General features: G+C 33.5%; 1 protein-coding gene across 4 annotated transcripts in view; it reads left to right on the top strand.

The window, feature by feature from the left end:
* Positions 1-27,551, top strand: part of DPH6 (diphthamine biosynthesis 6) — a 470,106-nt gene that overhangs the window by 169,381 nt on the left and 273,174 nt on the right. For all 4 annotated transcript variants that reach the window (XM_020993930.2, XM_020993810.2, XM_020993745.2 and 1 more), the window contains one exon: positions 14,619-14,680. In XM_020993930.2, coding sequence (XP_020849589.1) covers positions 14,619-14,680 — 62 coding nt within the window. The remainder of the gene's footprint in view (positions 1-14,618; positions 14,681-27,551) is intronic.

Here is a 27,551-nt window from a genome sequence, read left to right as displayed (position 1 = left end):
CTTCGATGGCTTTGTTAAAAAAAAATAAAGTATTATTTGATCACTACACTCTGATAATAAAATGAATAATGGTTCTCCACATTTGGAATAGTACTGTTTGGGACTTTATGGTCGAATCTATGAAAGAAGTAATAAGACAGAGTCAGTGTTTCAGATTCCTTAATTATTTTCCTTCATCAAGCCAGTGAAAAACAGTTACAAATACTTTTTCAGCTTCCTTTCTCTTTTTACTATAGACATAATTTTATTTGAAGAGGAAAAATAAAAAACAACCTATAAGTCTCTCCATAGGAAATATAGATAAACAGGGATATTTGGGTACCAAACCATTACCCACAAGTTGAAATGGTTCTTAGTCACGTAGTTTACTAAATCCATCAACTTTATTAGGTAAAGTTCATTCATTCAGTCATTGAACATATTTTTATTTGATGTTAACCTTTTACATGCATTGCTCTGGGTATAAGGGTAGATACAAAAATGAAGCACTTCCCTTAAGATGCTTATAATCTAATAGACAGGTGTAACATAAAACATACATATACTCAATGAGGTAGACTTGGTATTTCATGGCTTAATAGGAGAAGTGTTAAAACTGAGTCTTAAAGTCTGATCCTGTACAAGGTAATCATTTTTTGACTTGGAAAACGCTTCCTATTTTAGTGCCCATTTCATTAGACTAACCTTTTATGTTTCATTTCAATTGTATGGAGTTTTTGTAGCATTGATTTTATTTCAGAAGTGCTCAGTTTCTAAAGTAACTGTGTATTTTACTATAAACTGAGAGCATATGTATAGTATATTTCCCCATATGGACATTTAGATTTAGATTTCTTTTTTAAATTGGCAGCCACTAAGTCTGCTGGTCAATGAACCAGCTAGACTTTTTAAGAGATTGTCAGGCAGCTCATGTTGACATATGCATGGAGGTGTTCAGTTCCTGTCTGCAATAGATTTATCAAGAATTACAGGCAGACTAGAAATTGCTTCTAAAAGTGATTACACCTTTTCTACTACTACCTACTGATTTTACAGTAAAAGTCTAGGCCACAAAAGTTGAGATGAGAACACAATTCATTCAACTTGGCGCATTAAAAACAGCATTATCAAACATTTTGAGATGTTTCTCTCATCATATACTGAGCTGTCTCAAAGAAATAAGCCTTCACTTGCTTTCTTGACAGCACATAATAAATTGACTGATATAATTCTGTTGGGGAGTTGAAAAATGCATTGAAAATAATGGTGCATAACATTGTAGGGTTAACATTTATTCATAGATGAAACAATTAAATAAAACAGGCATTAACTTCAAGGTCAGTCAGTAAAGTAATAAAATTGAATACTTTAATTGAATTGTAATTGCTTCCCATTGATACATGCAAGTAAAGTAAAATAGATGTCAGTTCTGCAAATTATGGGTTCTTCCTCCTAATTAATTTCTTAATTCTGCATAGAGTTATCCAGTGCCTAGGTCTTGTTGTCAGTTGATTCAACCATCCAGCTTTTTTCTGAGTTGGGTGTACTAAAGAAAAGAATCCATAACACATGATTAAATGCTAGGTGTCAGGATTTATTGCAGAGTCTTCCTGCACTTCAGAGTAAATCTTGATATTAATCTAAAGTAATTCATTCCTGTGTTTGAGATAAAACCACAAACTTAACATCATTCTACCTTCTTTGATATATAATCATCTGCTATATGAATATTGATATTTCTTACTATTGATATTAGCAGTAACATTAATAAATATAACTGTCTGAGTGATTATAAAGCTTTTGATATGGGAAATGGATACTGTAGGGACTTACATTCCACAGATGACTGGTTCAGCAGGTAAATTGAACTGGCTGTTAAGGCCTTTGGTAAAGCACAATTTATGTCCATTCATGGCCCAGACTTTCTTAGAGAAAGATACTCAAATTGAATGAAACAGAAAAAGAAACATCTTTTCCAAGGACTAGAAAAGATTGAAGCCTTTAGATGGAGTTAAATTGCACTGAAAAAGCCCATGAGCCATTGTGAGGATTTCATAGACTTTCACAGCTTTTGAGCATCTTAACTTAATGCAGTTGTTATATAACATAAAATAGAAGGTATATGGCATTACATAGATTAGGAGAGAGATTTTCAAATTATACTGTATTGTGCAATTTCACTGTATTGAGTCTAAATACCCTGGTTTATTTCAAGAAAGAGAAGATTATGCTATCAGACTGGAAACATTTTCCAGTTAAGTGGCTATTCTTTAAGAAAATGAAAATAGAATGATAGAGGATGGATTTTAAAATTATTCAGTAGGTAGTGTTATATGATCCAGAATGTTAACATGATTATGTAGAATATGCTATTTTGGGAGTAAATGTATGAGCATATTAAATTCTTTTTCTGAGTTAACCTTAGGATTATAAGTATATTCTCAAAGGGGTAAAACTCAAGTACATATTAAAAAAAATAAAGATTTGACTTTGTATATAGTTTTAATTTGACCATGTTTAAGATAGCAGCAGCATGGCATTGTGGATAAAGTGTTTAACTTAAAATCTGGTAAACTTATGTTCAGGACTCACCTCTGAGATATACTAAATCTGTGACCCTTGGTGAACCATTTAACCTCTGTGCTTCAAGGAATTCGCTGGGATTTATCAACTAAATCCTAGAAGCATAGGTAGAGAGAGACTCCATACTGGGAACAAATGCGTAGGTTATTGGCCTGTTTATTTATGTTTCAACAATCAATGTCTTGATTGGTGACTGTCCTTCTAAGGCTACTATTTTAAGGAAAGTTCAGACTACCACGGTTGTCTTTACTCCTCATTCTCTAGACATCTCTTCTGCAGCCTGGCTGTCCCACAAATAATTTCCCTCCACCTCCACCTCTACCAGTAGACCACAATCAATTCAACTCTGCTATATTTTCTGGATGGGATGTGTCTACTATCTTATTACCTCACTCAGCAATCCATTTATTTTCCCTAATCAAAGTGAAGTGTCCCTGCTCTCTCTCCTGTTATTCCCATTCCCCATTCTCCTCTGCTTACTTATGGATATAATCTCTCTCATTAAAATGTAAGATCCTTGAGAAGAGATGTGTCTTTGTGTTTCTATTTGTATACCTAATATTTAGAGCTTGACACTTAATAAGTTTCTTTCCACTCATTCATTCAACCATTTATCCAAATCACTTGTAAACTAATTTTAATACCTCCTCATATTCATTTAGAGAACCAAGAACAGGTAACGTGCAGTATGGATATATAATTTTAAAATATGTTTATTGGGTAAGTTGTACCACTTTTGAATTCTGTAGTCATTATCTTTACAAGCATTTCATTACACACTATTTTCTAGCACTTTGTTTTATTGGTGCATAAAACTGGTTCTTCATATATGGAGTTATCAGTGTTGTTGACATCAAATAGTACCTAGGAAAAATGTCAGCATCTGAAGGTCTGAAGAAGGATGGAAAATTCTTCTCCATTTCTGACTAGCGTGATCCTAAAAGTAGTGGTATCAGGTCATTTGAAAAGTCACTTTAAGAGTAAGAATAGCTCCAGTCAATACCTCACACAGAGGAATAGTGACATACATGTCTGTTCTCTCCAATTTTTCATGAAAATAATTTGGGATGCAGCATTATGGGCAGAAATCAGATGGCTCATGATGGAAATGGTTGTTTGCACCAGGAAGAAATAGGTATCATAAAGGAAATGGGCATTCAATAATACCAAACTGAAATGAGGCACATAAATATGTATATTCTGTTAATTTAAAAATATACCCACTATTAAAATATTAATTCTCTAGCCAATAAAAGTGAAATTTTAAAAGCATTTTATTATCTTTGGGTTACCAAAACTGAAGAAAAGAAAACTTTAAAATTCTGGCAAAATGGAGCGCTTTATTCATGTAACATTATCATGCTGTTATAGAAGAATCTCCAAACAAACTTTGAATTTCTCTCCACTTGGAGACAGTAATACTCAGATACTCTCAAATGGAGCTGTGGTTTCTTTGATTTGTGTGTTCCCCCTGTTGATGCAGATCACAGCCCATCCATGTCAGAAACCTGCTTCCTGAACTAAACATGCCCAAAGATAAAATAAGGGTCTTGTAAACCTGACCAGGTATTTATCAGGTCATTCATTCTTTGTTGCTCAAAATGCTCATTGACTTTATTTAGTGTTCTCAGTGTGTGAAATGTCTTCAGTGACTTGTGTTCCATATGTGAAATGTCTGCAGCATCAGAGCCATGAATAATAGCAGCACATACCGCCCTCACTAAACAAGACTCAGATCCTATTATCAAACCTATAAAATCCCACACATGCAGCTTATTTCATTATTAACTCCTAGCAAGAAAAGTCTGACTCTGTATTTTAGCTATTAAATAGTTTTAAAAGCCTATCCTATCCCTTAGGTAGTAAAACGATCTATAATGTTTCAGTGAGCTATTTAAAATCTTCTTTAATGTTTTGAAATTTTACTCATTTAAATTATTTAAACTCATAGCTTTTTTCAGTGTCTACTGATATAATTAAATGGATTTATATGAATAGAGTAAAATTTTTAAATCATTATTAAAATTATATGCCCATTTTCATGTAGTCATTATTGCATGATGATTATAGATGGGATTTTGGGAGACCGATGTGGTTTGTATTTACATGTTTCAGTAATTTTGTTTTTCCTCAGGGCAAACCAAAAATGCATGCAACCACCTCCATTGTGGAGTATGGTAACTGTTTTTACAACCTAGTAACTCAGAATTGGGATTTAAAGATGTACCTGTGGTCAATTAAAAATACAGAGAAAATATAAAGTTTTGATTTTATAGTGTATACCTGTGAAATATCTTACACCATTAAAATGTCCATTAAAAACTTTTATACAATGATACAGAACCATATACTATCCATATAATTCAGAGAATATCATATGTTATTCTAAAGATAATTTTAATTACATAGTATATTGCCAGTATGTTGAGGACAGAGTATATGCATGGATATGAGAAAGCAGATGACTACATTTGTGTCAAGAAATTAGACAGTTAAAGAGTGAATTATATAGCATTTGACAGAAAGGGAAGAAAAAACCAAAAATTTTAATATCTACCAATCAAATAGATAGATTTTTTACATAAGTGAAGCACATATCATAAGATTAGTATAGGAAAAAATGAGTCAGGTGATCTGACTGGGACTACAGTCTAAATATTTTTGCATCAAAATTTTCAGATTTGCCTGCTTACATTACCCAGTAGCCAAAGATCCAAGTACGTGAATTAATCATTCTCTGCTTACAGGAAATTATACTCAAATACTCTCCTGGATCTGTGACCTCATTGATATGAATGGTTCTTCCATTGGTGTCTCCTCTAGGCCTCTCATCCTGTCTGACTTTTATGCATATCCCATGATAAATTTCCTACAGATCATAAATTTACTACAATGTGATGAATTTTCTTCTGAAATTATGAGTATTCCAGTGGATCAGATGGACTGTTTATTGGTTATTATTCCCTCTCTTTTTATTGGTTATTATTCCCTCCTAATTTCTTCTCTGATCATACATTTCTTTGATGATATCCTTTACTATGATTTTTCTTCATAGTTCTTAATTTGTTGTGTGTTTCTGCCTCCTCATAAACACATTGCACCCCTTCATTGTCTCCTGAACAAGACTTATTTTTAATTCTTTGGAAACGATGGTACTCTAAATACCTGTCTACAAAAGTTGAAAAACCAGCAAGCAGAAACTGAAAAAGGAAAACTCTAATGGCTAGGTCTCTTTTCCCCACTCCTGATCATGCTAATTAACAAACAACAACAACACAATCCTGAAAAAAGAAAGTGTAGTCAGGATAAATAAATTCACATATTTGCCATGTCCAAAAATATATGCCTCTTTCTCCACTTTCAGTACCACCCTACATCAGGATATGAAATGATCATCCATGAGTACAGAGGACTGATGATGTTTATCATCAGTTTATCATCAGTCCTCTGTACTCATGGTTGGTCATATCATAGATTAGAATCCTTTAGTTTTTCAGAGGTAATTTTCTTTATGGTGTTCTGCTCATTTGTTTGTTCATACAAGTCTCCCCAGGTTTCTCTGAAGCCTTTCTTTTTTGTCATGACTTACAGTATACTCATATTCCATTACATTTGTATTCCATAATTAATTCAGCCATTCCCTAATTGATGGACACACTCATTGTTTTCAGTTTTTGGTAGAAGTTCTTCATACAAAAAGAGTTGTTATAAATATTTTTGTATATGTAGATCTTGTTTCCTTTTTCTTTGATCTCTTTGGGATGTAGGCCTAGTAGTGTTTATCACTAGGTCAAAAGATAAACAAGTTTAGTAACATTTGGGGCATTGTTCCAAATTGCTTTCCATAATAGCTAACCCAATTCATAGCTGCACCAGCAGTGTATCAATTACCCTTTATCCCCACATCTCCAACAATAGTCATTTTCCATTTTTTGTCAGTTTTGCTAAACTAATATGGTGTAGGATGTTGGAACTTCCATTATTTTAATTTGAAATTTTATGATTTTTAATCATTTGAAACATGTTTCTCAAATATTTGTTGACATTGAATTTGTTCCTTTGAGAACTACTTTTTCATGTTCTTTACCTCTTGGGAATGGCTGATATACTTAAATACATTACTATCTTAAGTAGTAGACTTTTATCAGAGAAACTTGATGCAAAATATTTTTTCTTCTAAGTAATTATTCCTTTGTATTTAAACTACATTAATTTGTTTGTGTGAAGACTTTTCAAGTTTAATCAAAGTTGTCCATTTTATCTTCTTATTAGTCTTTGTAGAATAGTTTGAAATATGGTACTACTAGTACCCCTTCCCATTTTTTTTTCATCATTGCCTTTGAAAAGCCTAGCATTCTAGGTCTGTATCTTAAAGAGATTCAAAAAAAAAAAAGGGAAAGGGACCTATTTGTACAAAAATATTTATGGCAGCTCTTTTAGTGGTGGCAAAGAATTGGGCATTGAGGGGTTGTCCATCAATTGGGGAATGACTGAACAAGTTGTGGTATATGACTGTAGTGGAACACTATTGTGCCATAAGAAAAGAGGAGCAGGATGATTTCAGAAAAACCTGGAAAGACTAACATGAACTAATGCAAAGTGAAGTAAGCAGAACCAGGAGAACATTGTACACAGTAACAACAATATTGTAATGATAATGAACTGTGAAAGACTTAGCTACTCCTAGCAATACAATGATCTAAGACAATTCCAAAGGATTCATGATAAAAAATGCTATCCACCTCCAGAGAAAGAGCCGATGGAATCTGAATGCAGATCAAAGCATATTATTTTTCACTTTCTTTTTTTTATGGTAGATTTTTTTTGTCTCTGTTTTCTTTCATAACGTAACTAATATGGAAATATGTTTTGCATGATTACACATGTATAACCTATATCAAATTGCATACCACCTCAAGGAGTGGGGATGGAGAGAGGGAGAGAATTTGGAACTCAAAATTTTTAAAAATTAATATTAAAAATACTTTTACATGTAATTGGGATAAATAGTAATTTTTTTTAAAGAAAGAAAACCCTTTGACCCAGCAATACCACTTCTAGGTCTATAGCCCGAAGAGATCATAAAAACGGAAAAGGGCCCACATGTACAAAAGTATTTAAAGCAGCTCTTTTTGTGGTGGCACATTAAAAATTGAGGAGATACCCATCAATTGGGGAATGGCTGAAACAAGTTGTGGTATATGGATGTAATGGAATACTATGGTGCTATAAGAAATGATGAGCAGGCAGACTTCAAAAAAACTTGTAAAGACTTATATAAACTGATGCTGAATGAAAGGAGAAGAATCAGGAGAACATTGTATGCAGTAACAGCCACACTGTGGGATGACTGACCTTGATAGACTTAGCTTTTCAACAGCAATGCAAGAATCTAAGACAACTCCAAAAGGCTATGATGGAAATTTCTATCCACACCCAGAGAAAGAAATATGGAATCTGAATGCAGATGGAAGCATACTATTTGCTCTCCTCCTTTGATGTTTTGTTTTATTGCTTCATTCTCTTCATTCTCTCTTCATTCTCTTCATTAGTTCTAATTGTTCTTTACATCATGACTAATGGGGAAATATACTTAACATGAATGTATATGTAGAGCCTATATCATCACTCGCAATTATATAATCATAAAAGGCAAAAACTATTGACTCAGTCAATCAGAGGTGTAAACTAGGTTTGAAAACTTCCCTAATCAATTTGGGAAGGATGAGTTGCTTTGATAACTGGATGAGAGCAGATGATGCCACACAGACATGGCTTGTAGTTGATTGAAGAAAATCACTCGTGCCTGATGGCACAAGATAAATCAGCAAACGGGTTTAGAACCCTGGAGTTCCATTATTCTAAGGCACAGACAGGAAAGCGTCTTTGTCTCCTTTCTCATTACCTTCAGAGTGCCCCTGAATTCAGATATTCTGTCTATCAGAGCCTCCTGAGAGGTCCCATAGACAGTGGGAGTTGGCAAAGTATCATCCAACTGCACTGGCTGATGGTAGCATCTGTACTGAAAGCTGAGAGACAAATTAGACACACTGAGGAAAATCAACTTCAGAATTGTACAAGGACACCAACCATCAGAGCCCAGCAGAGAGCCATACCTAAGGAGAATTTCACCAGGGCTCCAAAACAGAAGAAAAGGCCCTCAAGTAATGAGGAGCAATGAGTTTTCACTCTACCCTTTTGAACTCTCTGAGTGTGAACCTTTCTCCTCAAGTAACTCACCCAGTTAGAAAGCTTTGTTGATTCAGAGTGGCAGAATTATATAGACTCCTTGTTGGCCTGGGATCCTTGCCCTCTGTTATTCTGCTGGCTGGACTAGATATTGAAAGTATACTTTGTTGCTGCTAGCTTCCTCTTCTCAGTCTACTATGGATTTGTGATCTAGAACTGGGGAGTAAATGATAAAACTTCCAGTTCTAACCTGTCCTTATTGTAGTGCTCCAGTGTGGATCTGGGATTGGTCCAGTCTGGATCTCAGATCTTCTCTTACCCTGATGGATAGCCTCTACCCTGTCTCCAGTGTCCACATACTTCCTTGTCTGTCTCCCTTTGCAGAACTGGGCTAGAGAGATAACTGTGACTTTTCTTCTGTATTTCCTCATCAAGGTTAGATCTGATATATTTTCTAGATCTATGTGAATGGGAGCTCACCAGCACCCTGCCACTGTTTCCTATCCATCTGCCATTATGACTTTGTCTCCTTTACTTGTTTTTTTATTTATGGAATAAAACAAGCATTTCCATAACATAGTACAATAAAAAAAAATGAGTGCACATAAAACTGCGAATCTACTACGTGCAACATGCTATTCCTTTTGAATATACAACAAAACTATCCTGTAAATTTCCTTTTTTTCCTTTTTTTTCTTCCCCTCTACCCCCAGAGGTGGCTACTATTAGGCACAAATAGATATATTTGTAAAATTATTCTATACATCTATTAATTAGTTCTTTTTCTGGATGTAGATAGTGTTTTTCTTCATATATCCTTTATAGTTAATTTGGGTACTTATAATAGACAAAATAGCTTATTTGCTTGGAGTCATTGTTAAAACAATATTGCTGTTACTATATACGGTGTTCTCTTGGTTCTGTTCATTTCACTCTTTATTTTGTGCAAGTCTTTCCATATTTTATTAAAAATCATTGAGCTCATCATTTCTTATGGCACAGTAGTATTCCATCACAACCATACCACCACAGCTTATTCAGCCATTCCCCAATTGATGGCATCCCTGCAATTTCCAGTTCTTTGCCACCACAAAGAGAGCTGCTATAAACATTTTAGAACATATAGGTTCTTTTCCTTTTTCCCTAATCATCTTTGGAAATAGACCAAGTAGTGGTTGCTGGGTCAAAGGATATAGGTAATTTAATAATTCTTTCGGCATAATTCCAGATTGCTCTCCAAAATGGTTGGAACAGTTCAATTCCACCAACAATGAATTAGTGTCCCAATTTTTTCACATCCTCTCCAACATTTGTCACTTTCCCCATCTATTCTCAAGGTTATTTTAATTTGCATTTCTCTAACCAATAATAGTTTAGAGCATGTTTTCATATGACTATAATTTTTTGTATCTTCTTTGGAAAACTGCCTATTCATATCATTTGACCATTTATCAATTGGGGAATGAGTTGTATTCTTATAGATTTGACAAAGTTCTTTATATACTTTAGATATAAAACCTTAATCTGATAAATTGCCCATAAATTTCCCCCTCAATTTTCTGCTTTCCTTCTGATCTTGGCTACATTTATTTTATTTGTATAAAAACTTTTAAATTTAAAGTAATCAAAATTATCCATGTTAGACCTAACTTTGTCTCTTGTTTATAAATAATTCACAAGTCTGATGAGTAATATATTCCATATTTTTCTAATTTTATTGCAAAATCTCTTTATATGTAGATCTTGGTAAATACCCATACCCAATTTCTGCCATACTGTTTTCCAGTTTTCCCAAAAATTTTTTACCAAATAAAGAATTCTTGTCCCAAAATCTTAAATCTTTACACTTGTCAAATACAAGATTATCATGTTTATTTGCTACTGTAAATTATTTGTCTACTATATTCCATTGATTTATCTTTCCATTTCTTAGCCAGTACCAGACAGTTTTGATAATTACTGCCGTATAATATAGTTTAAGGTCTGGTACTGCTAAACCTCCTTCCTTTACTTTTTTTTTTCATTACTTCCTTTGATGTTCTTGACTTTTTGTTTTTCCAAATGAATTTTATTATTTTTTCTAATTCAGTAAATAATTTTTTAGTAATTTAATTGGATGACATTGAATATATTAATTAGTTTGGATAAAATTATCATTTTTATTATATTGACCCTGCCTACCCATGAATTAGTATTTCTTCAATTATTTAAATCTAATTTTATTTATAGAAAAAGGTGGGTTTTTTAAAAATATTTTTGCTTATATAGTTTTATATAGTTCCTGGGTTTGTTTTGACAGGTGTACTCCCATACATTTTATACTCTCCAGAGTTATTTACAATGGGGTATTTTTTATTCTCATCTATGCTGATAATTTATATGGATTTACTTATATCCTGCTACTTTGCTAAAGTTATTAATTGTTTCAACTAAATTTTTAGTTGAATCTTTGGGTTTTCCATAAATATCATCATATTGTCTGCAAAAAGAGAGAGTTTTATCACCTCATTCTCTATCTGATTCTTCAATTTCTTTTTGTTCCCTTATCACTATTGCTAAGATTTCCAATACAGTATTGAATCATATTGATGACAGTAGGCATCTTTGTTTCACACCTGATCTTACTGTGAAGGCTTGTAAGTTTATTCCTATTACAAATAATGCTTCCTGATGGTTTTAGATAAGTATTTTTTATCAATTTAATGAGAAATCCATTTATACCAATACTTTCAAGTGTTTTTATTAGAAATGAGTGTTGAACTTCATCAAAACCTTTTTCTTCATTTATTGATATAATCACATTTTTTAAACTTTTATTATTGATGTAATCAGTTATGTTAATAGTTTTCCTTATGTTAAACCATCCCTGCATTCCTGGTATAAATTCCACTTGATCATAATGTGTAATCTTTGTAATATATTGCCATCTTTTAGCTAGTATTTTATTCAGGATTTTTGCATCCATATTCATTAATGAAATTGTCTATAATTTTCTTTATCTGCTTTTACTCCTCCTGGTTTAGGTATCACTATCATATTTATTTCATAAAAAGAGTTTGGTAGAATCTCTTCTTCACCTATTATTCCATATAATTTATTTAATATTTGAATTAGTTGATCTTTAAATGTTTGATGGAATTCACTTGTAAATCCATCTGGTCCTGATGCTTTTCTCTTAGGTAGCTCATTTATGGCCTATTCAATATCTTTTTCTAAAATGGGTCTATTTAGATAGTCTATTTCCTCTTCTGTTAATCTAGGCAATTTATATTTTAATAAACATTCTTCCATTTCACTTAAATTGTAAAGTTTATTGGCATATAACTGGGCAAAATAACTCCTTATAATTGCTTTAATTTCATCTTTGTTAGAGGCATTTCACCCTTTTCATTTTTAATACTAGTGATTTGCTTTTTTTTCTCTCTTTTAAAGAGTCTACCTCTTTTAAAGAATTTTTGACACAAACTCATCTCACCTACTCATGATTGGAGTATTCAAGGTGACTTCCAGTTTGTTTAACTTGGAAAGATACTTCTCTCTTTTACGTTGTTACTTTGTTTAACTGAATTCAGCTAACATTTTTAAGTGCTTACTATTTGCTAGGTACTTTGCTAAGAGCTGGGAATACAAATATAAGCAGAAAGATAATCTTTGCCCTCAAAAGCTTACCTTCTAATAAGGGAAAATAACAATTGAAAAGAAGAAGATGGAGAGGACCTATGGCAGAAAAATTCCTTCGGAGATGAGTGAGCAGTGCACCCTAAACAGGAATGAACTCATGGTTGGCCTGAGCTGCCTCTTTAAGATGGAATTCTAGGAAGAACCATCCAGTAAGAGAGAGGCTTCAGGGGATGAGGGTACTTTAAAATATGACACGTAGTCTTGTGGTAGAGTAAATTTCCAGTGTGCAGAGATTTCTATAACATAACAAAGTCCTATGGAGATGTCTTCAGTACTGTCTGGAGAGGAAAGAATATAAAATTGAATATTAAAAAACAAATCTGAATATAAAAACACAGTCCCTAGACATTGTAGGCCTTTTGGTTTTGGGCTTTGGGTCTGGATAGTACCAACCTATTGGGACATATTATATGTCCAGCCCCATTTTCCTTGAACAAGATAAGAAACAAACAAATTGAAAAAATCAAGGCAAGATAAAACATGCATCCTCTTGAATCATTTTTGTGTAAGTGGATATATGCCTGTCAAAGTACCCCAGTATAGGTCTGAGGGTGTCATTTATAATACACCTTGTAGTTCAATCATTTTAAGGTAGGTGTGGCCCTATCTCTGTTCCTCAGTACCCTGAACCTGAGCAACACTAGTCTAAACTTCTTCACTTGGCAGATTTACATATAACCTTCATAACTTTGCAATTTTGTTCTACTACTGTTTATGACCTTGTCATTCAGATAAGTTGTACTAATCGTTGTTAGATAAAATGGGTGCTAAATATTGAGAGATAATATTGTTCCGAATCTGTTGCAGTACACAGATGTATGGAAGAATATAGTTAATCAGAAATTAATCATTATAAAGTACTTATTAAGCACTTAACATATTTTCTTATGTTTGGCTAGTAATAGAAAATTTTGAAAATATGTATTCTTTAAATGAATAGTAATATTGAATGAGTCTGCTGAGATTAAAAAACATAATGGGAAATCAACATTCATTGAATGGTGGAGAAATGGAATAAGAGCTTCTAAAAGGGAAAGGAATAAACAAAAAAGAAAATCAAAGAATTAGAATCCAAAGGGATGCCTTTGACTTCCTCTTAAACAACTGGGGAATGGCTGAATTAATGCAATATTTTGCTGTAGGAAGTGCAAAAAGATGACTTCAGAAAATCCTGAATTCTATGAAATTATGCAGAGTCAAATGAATAGAATTGGGAAAACGATTTATATGAGCCCAGAAACATTTCAAAGAAAAACGATTTTAAGAGACCTAAGTCAGGATCAATGCCTCTTTATCTCCAAAAGACCTATGATGAAGCATATTGCCCTCCTCCTGAGTGAGAGGTCAAGGACACAAAGTTCAAAGACATACATTTTTGGACATGGCCATTGTGTGTATAAGTTTCGCTTGACTGCTTATTTGTTACAATAGTTTTTTTGTGTTTTTTCCCCTATTGTATATAATTGTTTTCATGTTGGACTGTCTTTTTATTTTCTTCTTATTCCCAGTGTCAGCACAGTGCCTATTGTAGAGCTTAATAAATGCTTATTTACTGACTGAATGAATGGTTTTCTACTTAACTCTGCTTATTGAAATTCTTTCCTTCCTCTGAGGCTTTGATAAGATACCACTTTTTCCTGGTAGTTTTCTTTGACTCTTACTTCTCCCTTCTGAAAAAGATCATCTCCTCCTCTCATTTTCATTGAACAATTATCTGAATCGTTCCTTTACCTCTGTCATATGGTACCTTGCATCATAATTATATATGTGGTATATTCTTCCTATTGTAAGTGTCTTAAAGGAAGAAAGTGTATTGTTTTTAATATTTGAATCATCAGTGTCTATCATAGCTATGTGGTTAATGATTGTTGGATTGACTTGAATTATTAAGTAAAATTTTTCAAAATGGAAAACTTAAAAAAAATTCATAATTTGGTTCACACACAATGAAAAAGAAAGGGAGCTTATTTTTTTTCCCCCAGGACTGAATCTAGTTACTAATAGTATTTGCTTAGGTATGTATACTTTCTGATTGAAACAGTGTTACATACATAACATAGGCTAGAAAGAGGGTATAGAAGGCTTGTTTTGGTTTTAAAAACAATGAACTTGTCGGATATCTATCTTGCAAGTACTCATCTCTAAAAACAAAAATTCCAAAAAAAAACCCTTCCATTTTTTGGTAGGCTTAGATCCAGATAAACATCTTGGAAAAACACTGGATCAAGTGGAGTCTGATCTCTGTGAGGTAAGAATTACTTATACTTATTCAATATATGTATTTCAAAGGAGAAGAAAATGTGCTATCACTTGGTAAATTTAGCTTCACATTAAAAGCATGAGAAAAGCAAGTTTTAAGTTTCTAATATTTGAGTTCTTTAAAAGTCTTATAAATTAGCCCATTGGCCTGAGGCCCAAGAAAGTTGACTATACGATATAGTATATTATAAAATTTGCTTTTTTTTCCCTTGCTATTCTAAGTACCATTACTATGACCTTGAGAAATGTGGAGAAAGTTGGGGAATATTTTACATGGTAGTGAAACAATTCTCATACAAAAATAATATTAAGTATCTTTAAGGCAATTTCAGTGTTATTTTTCTTTATCCTTTAAAATTAATTGCTGAACAATTGTTATTTAAGTATTTTTATGTCATTGCTAGCTAAAGTTTTTCAAGCAATATCTTTGGCTAATATAAACTACTTTCCTCCTAGATTTCATTTTATGAAACCGTAGCATGACCAAATAAATGATCAGTGTTATTTTTCAATGTATACCTATTGTTGTTTGCTTTTCTTTCAAGGAAACTTTGTTTTGGGGGATGAAACATATTTGAAGGTAGCCTATATTCAAACCAATTTAATAATATTTTCTGATGTTGCACATCATAGACAGTTTTTTAAAAAATTTACAAAGTATTTTATTTGAGCTTCAAAAAACCCCTGTGAAGAGCTATAGCTATTACTCTCTTAATTTTACAGATGAGGAAATTAAATAGCTAAAAGTGGTGATTAACATACTTAAAGTTGCACAACTAATAAGTGTCAGCTATGGAATTTGAACCCAGATCTTTTTGATCATTATTCTAGCAATCCATCCTTTACACTACTTCTGTGTGTGTCTCTGTATCTGTGTGTGTGTGTGTGTGTGTGTGTGTGTGTGTGTGTGTGTGTTAGGAAATATCCTTGTTGAAAGGAAGAGTTTAATCTCTCAGGACTGGTGAAATAAGTCAACAAGCTGTTAAGTGCCTACTATGTGCCATATGCTGCCCCAGCTCCTGAGGATACAAGAAAGGCAAAACTATGCCCCAGAAACTTCTTCATCCTGATGCATTGCTCCAGCCCTGGAATTCACAATTTAGGAGTTCCCTCTGCCTCTGTAGTCTCTTCTTACTGGAAGACTCCTCCCAGAAGTTCCATTTAAGGAGGGTGCCCAAGTTGGCCATGTCTCATTCCTCTCCAGGCTGCACTCTGGACTTCCTCTACCATGTTCCCCTCCCCACTTCCCATATATGTCCCAGTCTCACCCCTACCTGCCTTTTCAACTGCCTTTTTTATGTTGTCTTCCTGTGTTCAAATTTAAGCTCCTAAAAGGAAAGACTGTCTTTCTACTTTTATTTTTATTCCCAGGTTTAGCACAGTGCGGTAAATAGTGGGCTCTTTATAAATGCTAGTTGACTGACTGCCCTGAAGGAAGTCACATTCTAACTGAAGAGACAACATGCAAAAACTATGTACCTACATACATGACCGTTAGGAAGATACTAGCAGTAAAGGGAAGGAGAGGGAGACTGGTCAATCAGTTAAGAGCTGCGAGTCTTAAATTTTATTCAGTGCTTTGCTTACATGGCCATAGTTGGCATATTTCAGTATACATACGTGTTTTTTCTGTGTCAAATAACCATTTTGAAAGTGTCCATACAATTATAGTATATGGAAAAATTTAGTCTGGTTCTTCTTATCTGGACAACCCTTTCAGGCACCCCCTTGAAATTGAATGTCCCAAAGCATAACTTAACTAACTAGTTCTATAACAAAAGAAAAAGGTATACCAAAACACATCTCAATTTGCAATCTCCAGAAGAAAATTTGAATATAAAAACTAGATAAAGTGAGTTAAAATTTTAAAATGTCTAATTAGAAGTTTTCATAACTAGAAATTTTTGTCAACTGTTATTTCTGCACATTTAGAGGAAAGTATTATTATCTAAAGAGATTTTAGAGACTCTTACCTAGCCAAGCATTTCCATTTCACTAATCAGAAGAAATTAAAGTTCAGGTGAAAGAATTGTTTGAGTTCACATGGCTAGTTATTTGACATTCATTATGATCACCTTGAGGCACTGAAAAATCCTTATGGTGCCTTTTGAACTGTGAAGGAAGGATTTAATTAGCTGCAATAGCAAATAGTTTATTATTATTACTGTATGTATATTATGTTGTTATAACCCAAATAACTCTATCTTAACCTTTTTTTCCTGTCAAGTAATTAATATATGCCTTTCCTCCCTTTCAGCTTTAATTTTTTGAACCTTTTTCTAAAAACATTTCCTTTACTCCATTCTTTTCCTTAACTCTCCTTTCTTTTTATCTGTTCTAAGCATTTACTCTTTGATTTAGTCTTTCTACTTATTTTTTCCTTCTTTAGTCTCTTTATGCTCCACATGGAATTAAAGTTACTAAAGTGCCAATTTGTAGTTTTCTAAAGAATTTCTGTTTCTATGCCTTGTAGATTTTGCCCCCTGACCCCTTTTTCTCTGTTGTGCCTCATTCTTCAAAGTATCACCCTGTGGGAGGTGATGAAGACAGAAGTACTGCTCTGTGGTAAAAATTTCCCTGTGTACATTATCATGTGCACATTCCACCTCTACCCTTGGCCCTCCCCATGATCTTTCTATTTTCTGTTTACCATGGAGTCTCCTCTCTGGGCCCATGCCCTCCTACCCTTCTTCTTTTTAAAATTCAATTCACAGAACAAAACAAGCATTTCCATAACATAGTACAATAAAAAAGATGATTGCACAGGAAACTGCAAAGCTACCATGTACAACTTGCTATTCCCTTCAAATACATAACAAATTTATCATGTAAATTTCTTTTTTACCCCTTTTTTCTCTTCCCTCCCCAGCTCCTACCCTAGAAACAGCTACCATTAGAAACAAATAGGTATATGTGTGTGTGTGTGTGTATGTATATACGCATATGTATATATTTTACATATGTATGTAAAATTATTCTCTATATACTTCTATTTGTCATTTCTTTCTCTGGATGCAGATAACCTCTTTCTTAATATGTCTTTTATTTTTAATTTTTGTATTTATAATAGTCAAAATGGCAGTCTCTCAAAGCCATTCTTAAAACAATATTGTGATTATTATATACAATGTTCTCTTGGTTCTGCTCACTTTACTGTTTATCATTTTGGGCAAGTCTTTCCATGCCTTTCTAAGAGCATTGAGCTTATCATTTCTTGTAGTATTCCATCACAACAATATGCTATAACTTGTTCAGCCTTTCTCCAGTTGATGGGGATTCCTGCACCACAAAGAGAGTTGCTATAAATGTCCCATTCACATTGAAGTTATAATTAATTTATTCAGTTTTTTTCCTCTGAGAATTTGAAATTTTGTGGTTATGTCAAACTTCTTAAGTGTATTCACTACATGCAACAATTTGGCTTAGATGGGAAAAAATAAATGAATATTCCCAGGAAGGTAAGCCAGGTGTGTTAAAAGATCAATGCAAATTTTGTGGATTAAATAAAACATCGTTAGAGTTGGAATATTTAAAAATTATGCTAGATTACTATAATTCTCTTTTCCTACTCCACACATACATAACAGTGTGTGTGTATATGTATATATACATATATATCTGTACACACACACACACACACACACACACAACACACACACACACACACATACATACAGTGGTTACTAACCTTCACTTATTTGGAAATATTGACTTCCAGAATAACACAGTTATATAAAATTTCCTTGCTCGTTTACCATTTTTCCCATTCCTTATACAAGGTGAATGTTATGTGTTTACAGAAAGAAAACACAAAATACAACTAATTGGACAGTGTTCCTAGAGCACAATGATTCTAACAGCCAAAAAAAAAAAAAAGATCCATCTTTCTATACTTTATCTCTTATACATAGTGTATGTGAATTCTTGAATTTAATATGTACAACCATCACCTGCATCACTGCCCAAGAGAAATCAGATATTTAAAAGAGCCTAAAGAAACTAATCTTTTTGAGTAATGGGATTTAACCATATTAAATAAGATGAAATGACTACATACTCATCTTTTAACTTGTTAGTGCAATTCTCAGGAATTATTAAGAAACTTCAGAGTAAGAAAGATATAACACCACCACTCTAAAAATTTTATTTGTTTAATACTAGACATAATAGTGGAAAAATCTACTGGCTCTTGGGTAGTTTATGGTCCTGTATCCCAAATTTTGTACATATATATTAAATTTAAAATAAAATATTAAGATTTTTCTTAGAGACATAGCAAAACAGTTTCCCTTATTTTACAAGTTCCTTCTCATATGAGGATTAGTAAATAACCATAAACACATATATGAATGAAGTAACATAAGTATGTATAAAATCACTGTATAACATGTATCCTGCTTACAATGGACGTAAAAGCATCTAATGAGAAACTTCCAGATATAAGTCTTAAGATCATAGATTTAAAACAGGAAGGAACCTTAAAGGCCATTGGCTCCCACCCCATCATTTTACAGATGAGGAAACAGAGGCTCAGAGAGGTTAAAAGACTTACCCAGTGTCTCACAATTGGCATCTAAGATGAAATTAGAACACAGGACTTCCTGACTCCCAGCTGCCCTATACACTACATCTTGCTTCCTCTTTATCTTTAAAACCTTTGCACATAAATGGACCAGAGGTTATGTGCAATTGATGCATATTCCATTCATCTAATGGCATCATAAGTTTTTCACTGTATAAATCACTGAACCAGAAAACTGGGTTCAAGTCCCTGCTTTACCATTAATTAACCTTAGACAAATAATTTGTTCCATCTATGCCAAAGTTCATCTTATCTATAAAATGAAGATAATAAAACTTGACCCTTCCAAACTCAACAGAAGACATACCTTGAAAATAAATGAGATAGCAAGTGGCACAACTGTGGAAACTGCTTTCCTTCCCCACTGCCACTAAAGTCAAATTTGGTGGTAGAAGGTGAAGGAAATTGGGGATTGGTAGAGAAGATTTCTTGGTCAGTGGCAGTAAAGGAGATGGTAAGGGAAATTCCAGAGAAACACATGGAAAATATGTTTAGAGATCCAGATGTTCTACATGCAAATGAACTTTTACTTCAAAATTAAAAGATAATGTAGGGGTGGTACAATTTGATGGATTCAAGCATCATTACCTTCTGTGTGAACTATTGTAATAATCTAATAATTGGTCACTCTGTTTTCAGGATCTTTTTCTTTTTTACCAGTTTATTTCAGATGTCACTTTTTCTATGTAGTCTTTAACTTCCCACATAGAAATGATTTTTCCAGAATTTGTTCTCATGCTAGTTATACATACTTATACTCTAATTTAAATTATATTTTACTGTATACATGGTTTATCTACCCCATCAACAATTGTGAGCTCCTTGAAGTCAGAAACTATATTTTTTTACAAGTAAATAGTATTTTGCACATAGTAGTCACATAACAAGTGTTTGTTTAATAAATGAAATGAAATTGATATTGTTCATAACCCTTAGTCACTATTTCAGTGCCATGATTCTCTTATGTACTTGGAAAATAGGAAGGAGCTTTATTTATATGCTTTATAAGAATTTAAATATCTTCAAGAATGAAATATAAAAACCTCAACATAAACCCCCCTCCCTTGAGAGTGTGAAAAAATTCAGACTTAGAAATATGAGACTCTTGTGGGGAAAATGCTGACCTGAGTGTTAATACTGCTCATAGCTCCTGACAGTTAACTTTATAACTTTTCAAAACGTAAATTAAAAGATATTTTCTGGACTGAATATTCCAGAGTTTTCCCTGACACAGCCATTCTATAGTCTTGTATATGGTACGCTAATTTTTTTTTTTTATTGAACGCCTAGTATTTATTATTTGAGAGACAAAGAATATGTACCTTTTCCATGAGATAGAGTATCCTAGATCTACATATTTGGGCAATGAGGCTATATGCAAAAATGACTGTTATGGTTAAAAATGGGTGAAGTTGTAAGAGAGGGAACTTTTTTTAAAAAACTAAGTAAATTAATAAATAGATCTTAGATTTAGAGATAGAAGGAATGCTAAAAGTCATGTAGTATGACCTCCTCATGTTAAGGAAGAAGTGACTGAGATCCAGAAAGGGTAAGGTAATGCAGTTGGGAATTGAACTTAGGTCCTCTTATGCTAATCCGTCATACTCTCAAGATAAAAAGGTGTTCTATAAATAGCTATTAGTAGTGCCTCTTGGCTAGTTGTAAAAAAAAATAATAATTTACAAATACCAGAATTACTTAGCTCATCATGTCTTAGGAATTATCTGTCCTCCCAAAGATGTTATTAGTATAGTTGCAGTAAGATATCCATGTTCCCCATCCATTAAATTATAAATTCCATGAGGGCAAGGGACCATATCTTAATCATCATTGTATCTCACCCAGCACCTGCGCAGTGCTTTGCACGTAGTATAGAAATAATAATGGTTATTGAATTGAAGTCAATGGAATTATTTTGCTTGGAAGAGGTCATGATGTAGAATTTCTATTAAAAATACAAGCCAGGAAATTTCTCCTGTTTTCAACTGCCACACTGCACTTTGTACGTGTAATAAAGAAATAGTTTTGTGGGAGTCTTCTAGTTCCAGGAGTCAGGATGGCAGAATAAGCAGTAAATCACTGTAGCTTTCCCATATTTACCTCCAAACAACCATAATATGGTACCCCAGAACAAATTCTGAAACAGCAAAGCCAGTAAAAGATGGGGCAGAGTGGTCTTTTAGCTCAGGAGGTTTGAAGAATTGGCAGGAAAGGTCCATCTCACTCAGGCAAAAGGGGAGCACATTCCAGGACAGAAAGCATCACAGTAAATCCTACCTCAGCAAACCACTAGGAGATCATGAGCCCCAGTGTGGTGGAGCAGGCAAATGCTAACAACAGGACCCCCACATGCCTTTGCATAGCTAGGGGAACTGGCAGACTCCAGCTCCAAGAAACACCATGTACTTCAGTATAGTTCCAGCAGCTAGACCTCCACATGCTTCAAAATAGCACAAGGTAAGCAGGCATCCTCCAGCATGATGAGAAAGTAGGTCAGACCTCCATGTGCTTCAGTGTAGCACCAGGGCAATGAAGATAAACCCCACCAGACCTCAGTACATGCCAGACATAACCACTAGGAACCCAGCTGAGCACCAGGTAAGCTGCCAGACCCCTACAGCCTCCAGCAGCACCAGCTAACTCCCCTACCCTACCCACTCAGCACCACATACAAGGGTCCCCTGTGAGCCTCAGTGCAACATCAGCATAACACTATGTAAACAGCCAGGGCCTGCAGCTACTAGCACAAGAAGCCAGATACCGTGCCCCTTCCACCCTGGGAATGGAGTTCATATTTAAAAGAAAGGAACCTCCCTGCAAAAAAAAAAAAAAAAGAAAAAAAATATAAGCAAAAAGCAACAAAAGAAGAATCTGACCATAGAAAGTTATGGTGACAGGAAGACCAAGAAACAAACTCAGAAGAGGAAAACAATGTCAAAACACCTATGGGCAAAACCCCAAAGAAAAATGGGAAGTGGTCTCAAGCCCAGAAAGAACTCATGAAAGAGCTTAAAAATCATATAAGATAGGTAGAAGAATTGGGAAGAGAAATGAGAGAGGTGCAAGCAAATTATGGGGAAAAAAGAGTCAGCAGCTTGGAAAACTGCTTAAAAAGTAGAATTAGCCAAATGGGAAAGGAGATAACAAAAATTCACTGAAGAAAACAACTCCTTAAAGATTACAATTAGCCAAGGAAAAGAAAGTACAAAAGCTAATGGAGGAAAACAATGCCTTAAAAGTTAAAATTGGGCAAGTGGGAGCTAATGATTCTATGAGACATCAAGAATCAATCAAACAAAATTGAATGAAAAAAAAGGAAAGAAAATGTAAAATACCTTATGGGAAAAACAACTAAGCTGGAAAATAGATCCAAGAGAAACAATATCACAATCATGGAACTATCTGAAAACCATAATCAAAAGGAGAACCTGGACAGCATCTTTCAAGAAATTTTCAAGGAAAGCTGCCCTAATGTCCTGGGTCCAGAAAGGAAAATAGGCATTGAAAGAATCCACTGATCTCCTCAAGAAAGAGATCCCAAAATATAAACCCCAAGGAACATTATAACCTAATTTCAGAACTATCAGGTCAAGGAAAAAAATGCTGCAAGTGGCTAGAAAGAAACAATTCAGATGTCAGGGAGTCACAATCAGGATCACACAGGACTTGACAACTGCAACGTGGAAGGATTAGAGGTCACGGAACATGATATTCTGGAAGGCAAAGGAGCTAGAACAATAGCAAAGAATCACTTACCCAGCAAAATTAAACATAATATATGAAAGGCAAAATGGTCACTGATTTCAAATAGTTTTTCAAGTTTCGAATATTTCAAATAGAAATAGAAGGATTTCAGTCTTTAGTAAGGAGAAGACCAGAATGACACTAAAAACTTGACCTCCAATATCAAGATCCAAGAGAAGCATAAAACAGGTAAAAGGGGAAAAGGAAACATAAGAGCGTCAATAGAACTAAACTATATCCCCACATGGGAAGATGATACTTGTAATTCTTAAAAATTATATCACTAAGAGTAAAACTAGATGGAATATGCGTGGACAGAGGGTACAGGTATAAGGTGAATTTGAGGGAATAACATTAAAAAAATTAAGGGAAGACAAAGAGGAGTGCAATGGGTGCAGAAGAAAGGGAGAGGCAGAGTGATGTAAATTATTTCACATCATTAAGTGTGAAAGACTTGTTACAGTGGAGGGGAAGATGGGACAGTGGGCAATAAGCTTCACTTGAACCTTACTGTTTTTTAATAATTTATTTATTTTTAGTTTTCAATATTCACTTCCATAAGATTTTGAGTTTTTAGTTTTCTCCTCCTCCCCCTCCCCAAGATGTCGTGTCATCTGATGTAGGCTCTACTTATACATTCATATTAAGGATTTTTTCACATTAGTCATGCTCTAAAGAATTAGAACTAATGGGAGGAACCACAAGAATGAAAAAACAAAACAAAAGAACAAAAGAAAAGGGGAGCAAATAGTATGCTTCCATCTGCATTCAGACTCCATAGTTCTTTCTCTGGATGTGGACAGCATTTTCTATCATGAGTTTTTTGGAGTTGTCTTAGATGCTTGCATTGCTGAGAAGAGCTAAGCCTAATAAGGCTAGTCATTGCACAACCAAAAAATAAATAAAAAATATACTAAGGAGGTAAATTGAATATTAGAAAAGTTAGATATGACAGAACTTTGGAGAAAGCTGAATGGGAACAGAAAGGAATATACATTTTTCTCATGTAATAGGGCATAAAAACCTCAAAATCAAGTTTTAAAAGTCAGAAATATTAAATTTATTCTTTTCAGATCATAATACAATAAATTATTCAACAAAGGGCAGTGGAAATATAGATTAAAAATTAATTGGAAATTAAATAATCTAATATTGAAGAATAAGTGGGTCAAAGAACAAATCATAGAAACAGTCAATAATTTCATTAAAGAGAATGAAAACAATGAGACAACATTCCAAAATTTATAGGATGCAGTCAAAGCAGCACTTAGGGGAAAATTCATTTCTCTGAATTCTTACATCAACAGAATAGAAGAACAGATCAATGAATTGTGTATGCAACTAAAAAAAACTAGAAAAAGAACACATTAAATGTCCCCAATTGAGAACCAAATTGGAAATTGCCACTAATGAAGGAGAAATTAAAGCAATCATTAGGAAATATTTTGCCCAATTATGTACCAATAAACTGAGCAAAATGAATGAATATTTACAAAATAGAAAATATTTACAAAAGTATAAATTACCTAAATTACCAAATCAAGAAATAGAGTGCCTTAATAACCCCATCTTAGAAAAAGAAATTGAACAAGCCATTAGTGAACTCCCTAAGAAAAAATCTCCAGGGCCAGATGGATTTACAAGTGAATTCTACTAAACGTTTAAAGAACAATTAATTCCAGTACTATTTAAACTATTTGGGAAAATAGGCAAAGAAGGAGTCCTACCAAATTCCTCTTATTACACAAATATGATGTTGATACCTAAACCAGAAAGAGCTAAAACAGAGAAAGAAAATTATTGAACAATTTCCCTAAAGATTACTAATACAAAATTGAACAAAATACTACAAGGCAATTACAGCACTATATCACATATGGGATTTATACCAGGCATGCAGAGTTCGTTCAGTATTAGGAACACTATTGATATAATTTTCCATATCAATAGCAAAACCAACAGAAATCATATTCCTATTAAAACACTAGAGAGCATAGAAATAAAGAGACCATTCCTTAAAATAATAAGGTCTAATTATCTCTCTCTGAAACCATCAGCAATCATTATCTGTAATGGGGATAAGCTAGAAGCCTTCCCACTGAGGTCAGGGATGAGGCAAGGATGCCTGTTATCACACTATTATTCAATATAGTATTAGAAATGTTAGCTATAGCAGTGAGTAGAAAAAGAAATTGAGAGCGAAGTGAGCAGAATGAAGAGAATGTTATACATAATAACAGCCATGTTGTGTCATGACTAATTGATAGACTTAACCCTTCTCAGCAATACAAGGATCTAAGACATCTCCAAAGACCTCAGGATGGAAAATGCTATCCACATCCGAAGAAAGAACTGTGGAGTTTGAATGCAGATCGAAGCATACTATTTTCTATTTTTTTTTCCTTCTGTTGTGTTTTGTTTCCTCTTTCTGGTGGTTCCTCTTATTGGTTCTAATTCTTATTTACAACATCACTAATGTGAAAGTATGTTTAATAGGAATGTATACGTATAGCCTATATCAGATTTCATGTCATCTTTGGGAGGGAGGGAGGGAGAGGAAAATTTAAAATTCAAAAGCTTATGGAAATGATTGTTGATAAAGCAAAATAAATTAATAAAAAAATAAAAGAAAAAGAAATTGAAGGAATTAGAATATGCAATGAGGAAATAAACCTATCGCCCTTTGCAGATGATATTATGGTATACTTAGAGAACCCTAGACCATCAACCAAAAAGCTACTTAAAATAATTACAACTTTTAAAAAGTTGCAGGATGTAAGATAAATCATAAATCATCACATAAATCATCAACATTTCTTTATATGACCAATAAAGCCAAGCAGCAAGAGATAGAGAAATTCCATCTAAAATAACAGTAACCAACATAAAATATATAAGTCTACCTGCCAAGACAAACTCAGGAAGTATATGAACAAAATTACAAAACTTTTTTTACACAAATAAAGTCAGATATAAACAATTGGAAAAATATCAGTTGCTCATGGTTAGGCCTAGCTAATATGATAAAAATTACAGTTCTGCCTAAACTAAATTATTTATTGAGTTCCATACCAATCAAACTGCCAAAAATTATTTTATAGAACTGGAAAAAATAACAACAAAATTCATCTGGAAGACAAAAGGTCAAGAATATCAAGGGAATTAATGAAAAAAGATACAAAGGAAGGTTACCTAGCAGTACCAAATCTCAAACTATAATATAAAGCAAAACTATCTAGTATTGGCTAAGAAATAAGAATGGTGGATTAACGGAATAGATTAGGTACACAAGACAGTAAACAATGACCATATGACCTAGTATTTGATAAATGCAAAGGCCCCAGCTTTTGGGATAAGAACTCACTATTTGACAAAAACTGCTGGGAAACCTGGAAAACAATAAGACACAAACTAGTTATAGACCAACATCTCATACCGCATACCAGATAAGATGAAAATGGATGTATGATTTAGATATAAAGGGTGACACCATAGGCAAATAAGAAGAACAAGGAATAGTCTAATTGTCAGATCTATAGGGAGGGGAAGAATTCATGATCAAACAAAAGATAGCGTTACAAAATGTAGAATTCATAATTTTGATCATAATAAAGTTAAAAGCTGAGCCTGAAGTCAGGAAGACCTGAATACAAATTGGGCCTCAGGCTCTTCCTAACTGTTTGAGCCTGAGCAAGTCACATAATCTCTATATGTCTCAGTTTCCACATCTATAAAATGGGGATATTTATAGCACCTACTTTGCATGGCTGTTATAAGGATCAAATGAGATAATTGTAAAGTACTTAGCATAATGCCTGGGATATATTAAATGCTATATAAATGTTATTACTGTTATTGTTATTACTGTTGTCATAATTATCTTATTCTATAATTTCCTTTGATAATTTGATTTGTATGATGGTAGATCTCCAATTTAATGTAGATATTGTAAACATTTTTACTCTATTGACCTAACCTGGCAATGCACATTGTACCTCTCCACCTATTTAGATCTCCCTTTATTTTTGTGAAAGTTGTTTTGAAGCTCTACTTAGATATTTCCTATATTTTTCTTAGTAGAAAAATTCCAGATATTCACTATATTCTGTTCATTTTAATTATTGTTCATCTTTATCCATCTGACAATCAACAATAAAACATTTGTCAAAATATGCCTACTATGTGTACCTCAAGGTGCCAGGCCCTGGTGAGACAAATTCTGATAAATAATCTCTACTCTCAAGGAGTTGTAGGAAGTAGTTTCTACACATATAAGTATGCATAGTAAATATGTAAAGGATAAATATGAAATAAATAAAACATTAGCTAATTAGAAGGGGAAGGAAGGACACTAGGACTTTATCATTGCTTAGTACCTTAATTTAATTTTCATATCTTTATTGGTATAGTTAACATTTGTAATACTCTGAAGCAGCATATTTATATTTTAAATATTTGATACGATATAAATTTCTTGGGACCATAAATATTTTTCCACAGCAAATCATTTGTGGTTTGTACAATATGCATGAGC

This window comes from Phascolarctos cinereus, unplaced genomic scaffold (assembly GCF_003287225.1).
Source record: "Phascolarctos cinereus isolate Bilbo 61053 unplaced genomic scaffold, phaCin_HiC Scaffold_3;HRSCAF=262, whole genome shotgun sequence".
NCBI classification, from domain to species: domain Eukaryota; kingdom Metazoa; phylum Chordata; class Mammalia; order Diprotodontia; family Phascolarctidae; genus Phascolarctos; species Phascolarctos cinereus.
This window is presented reverse-complemented; position numbering and strand designations above follow the sequence as displayed.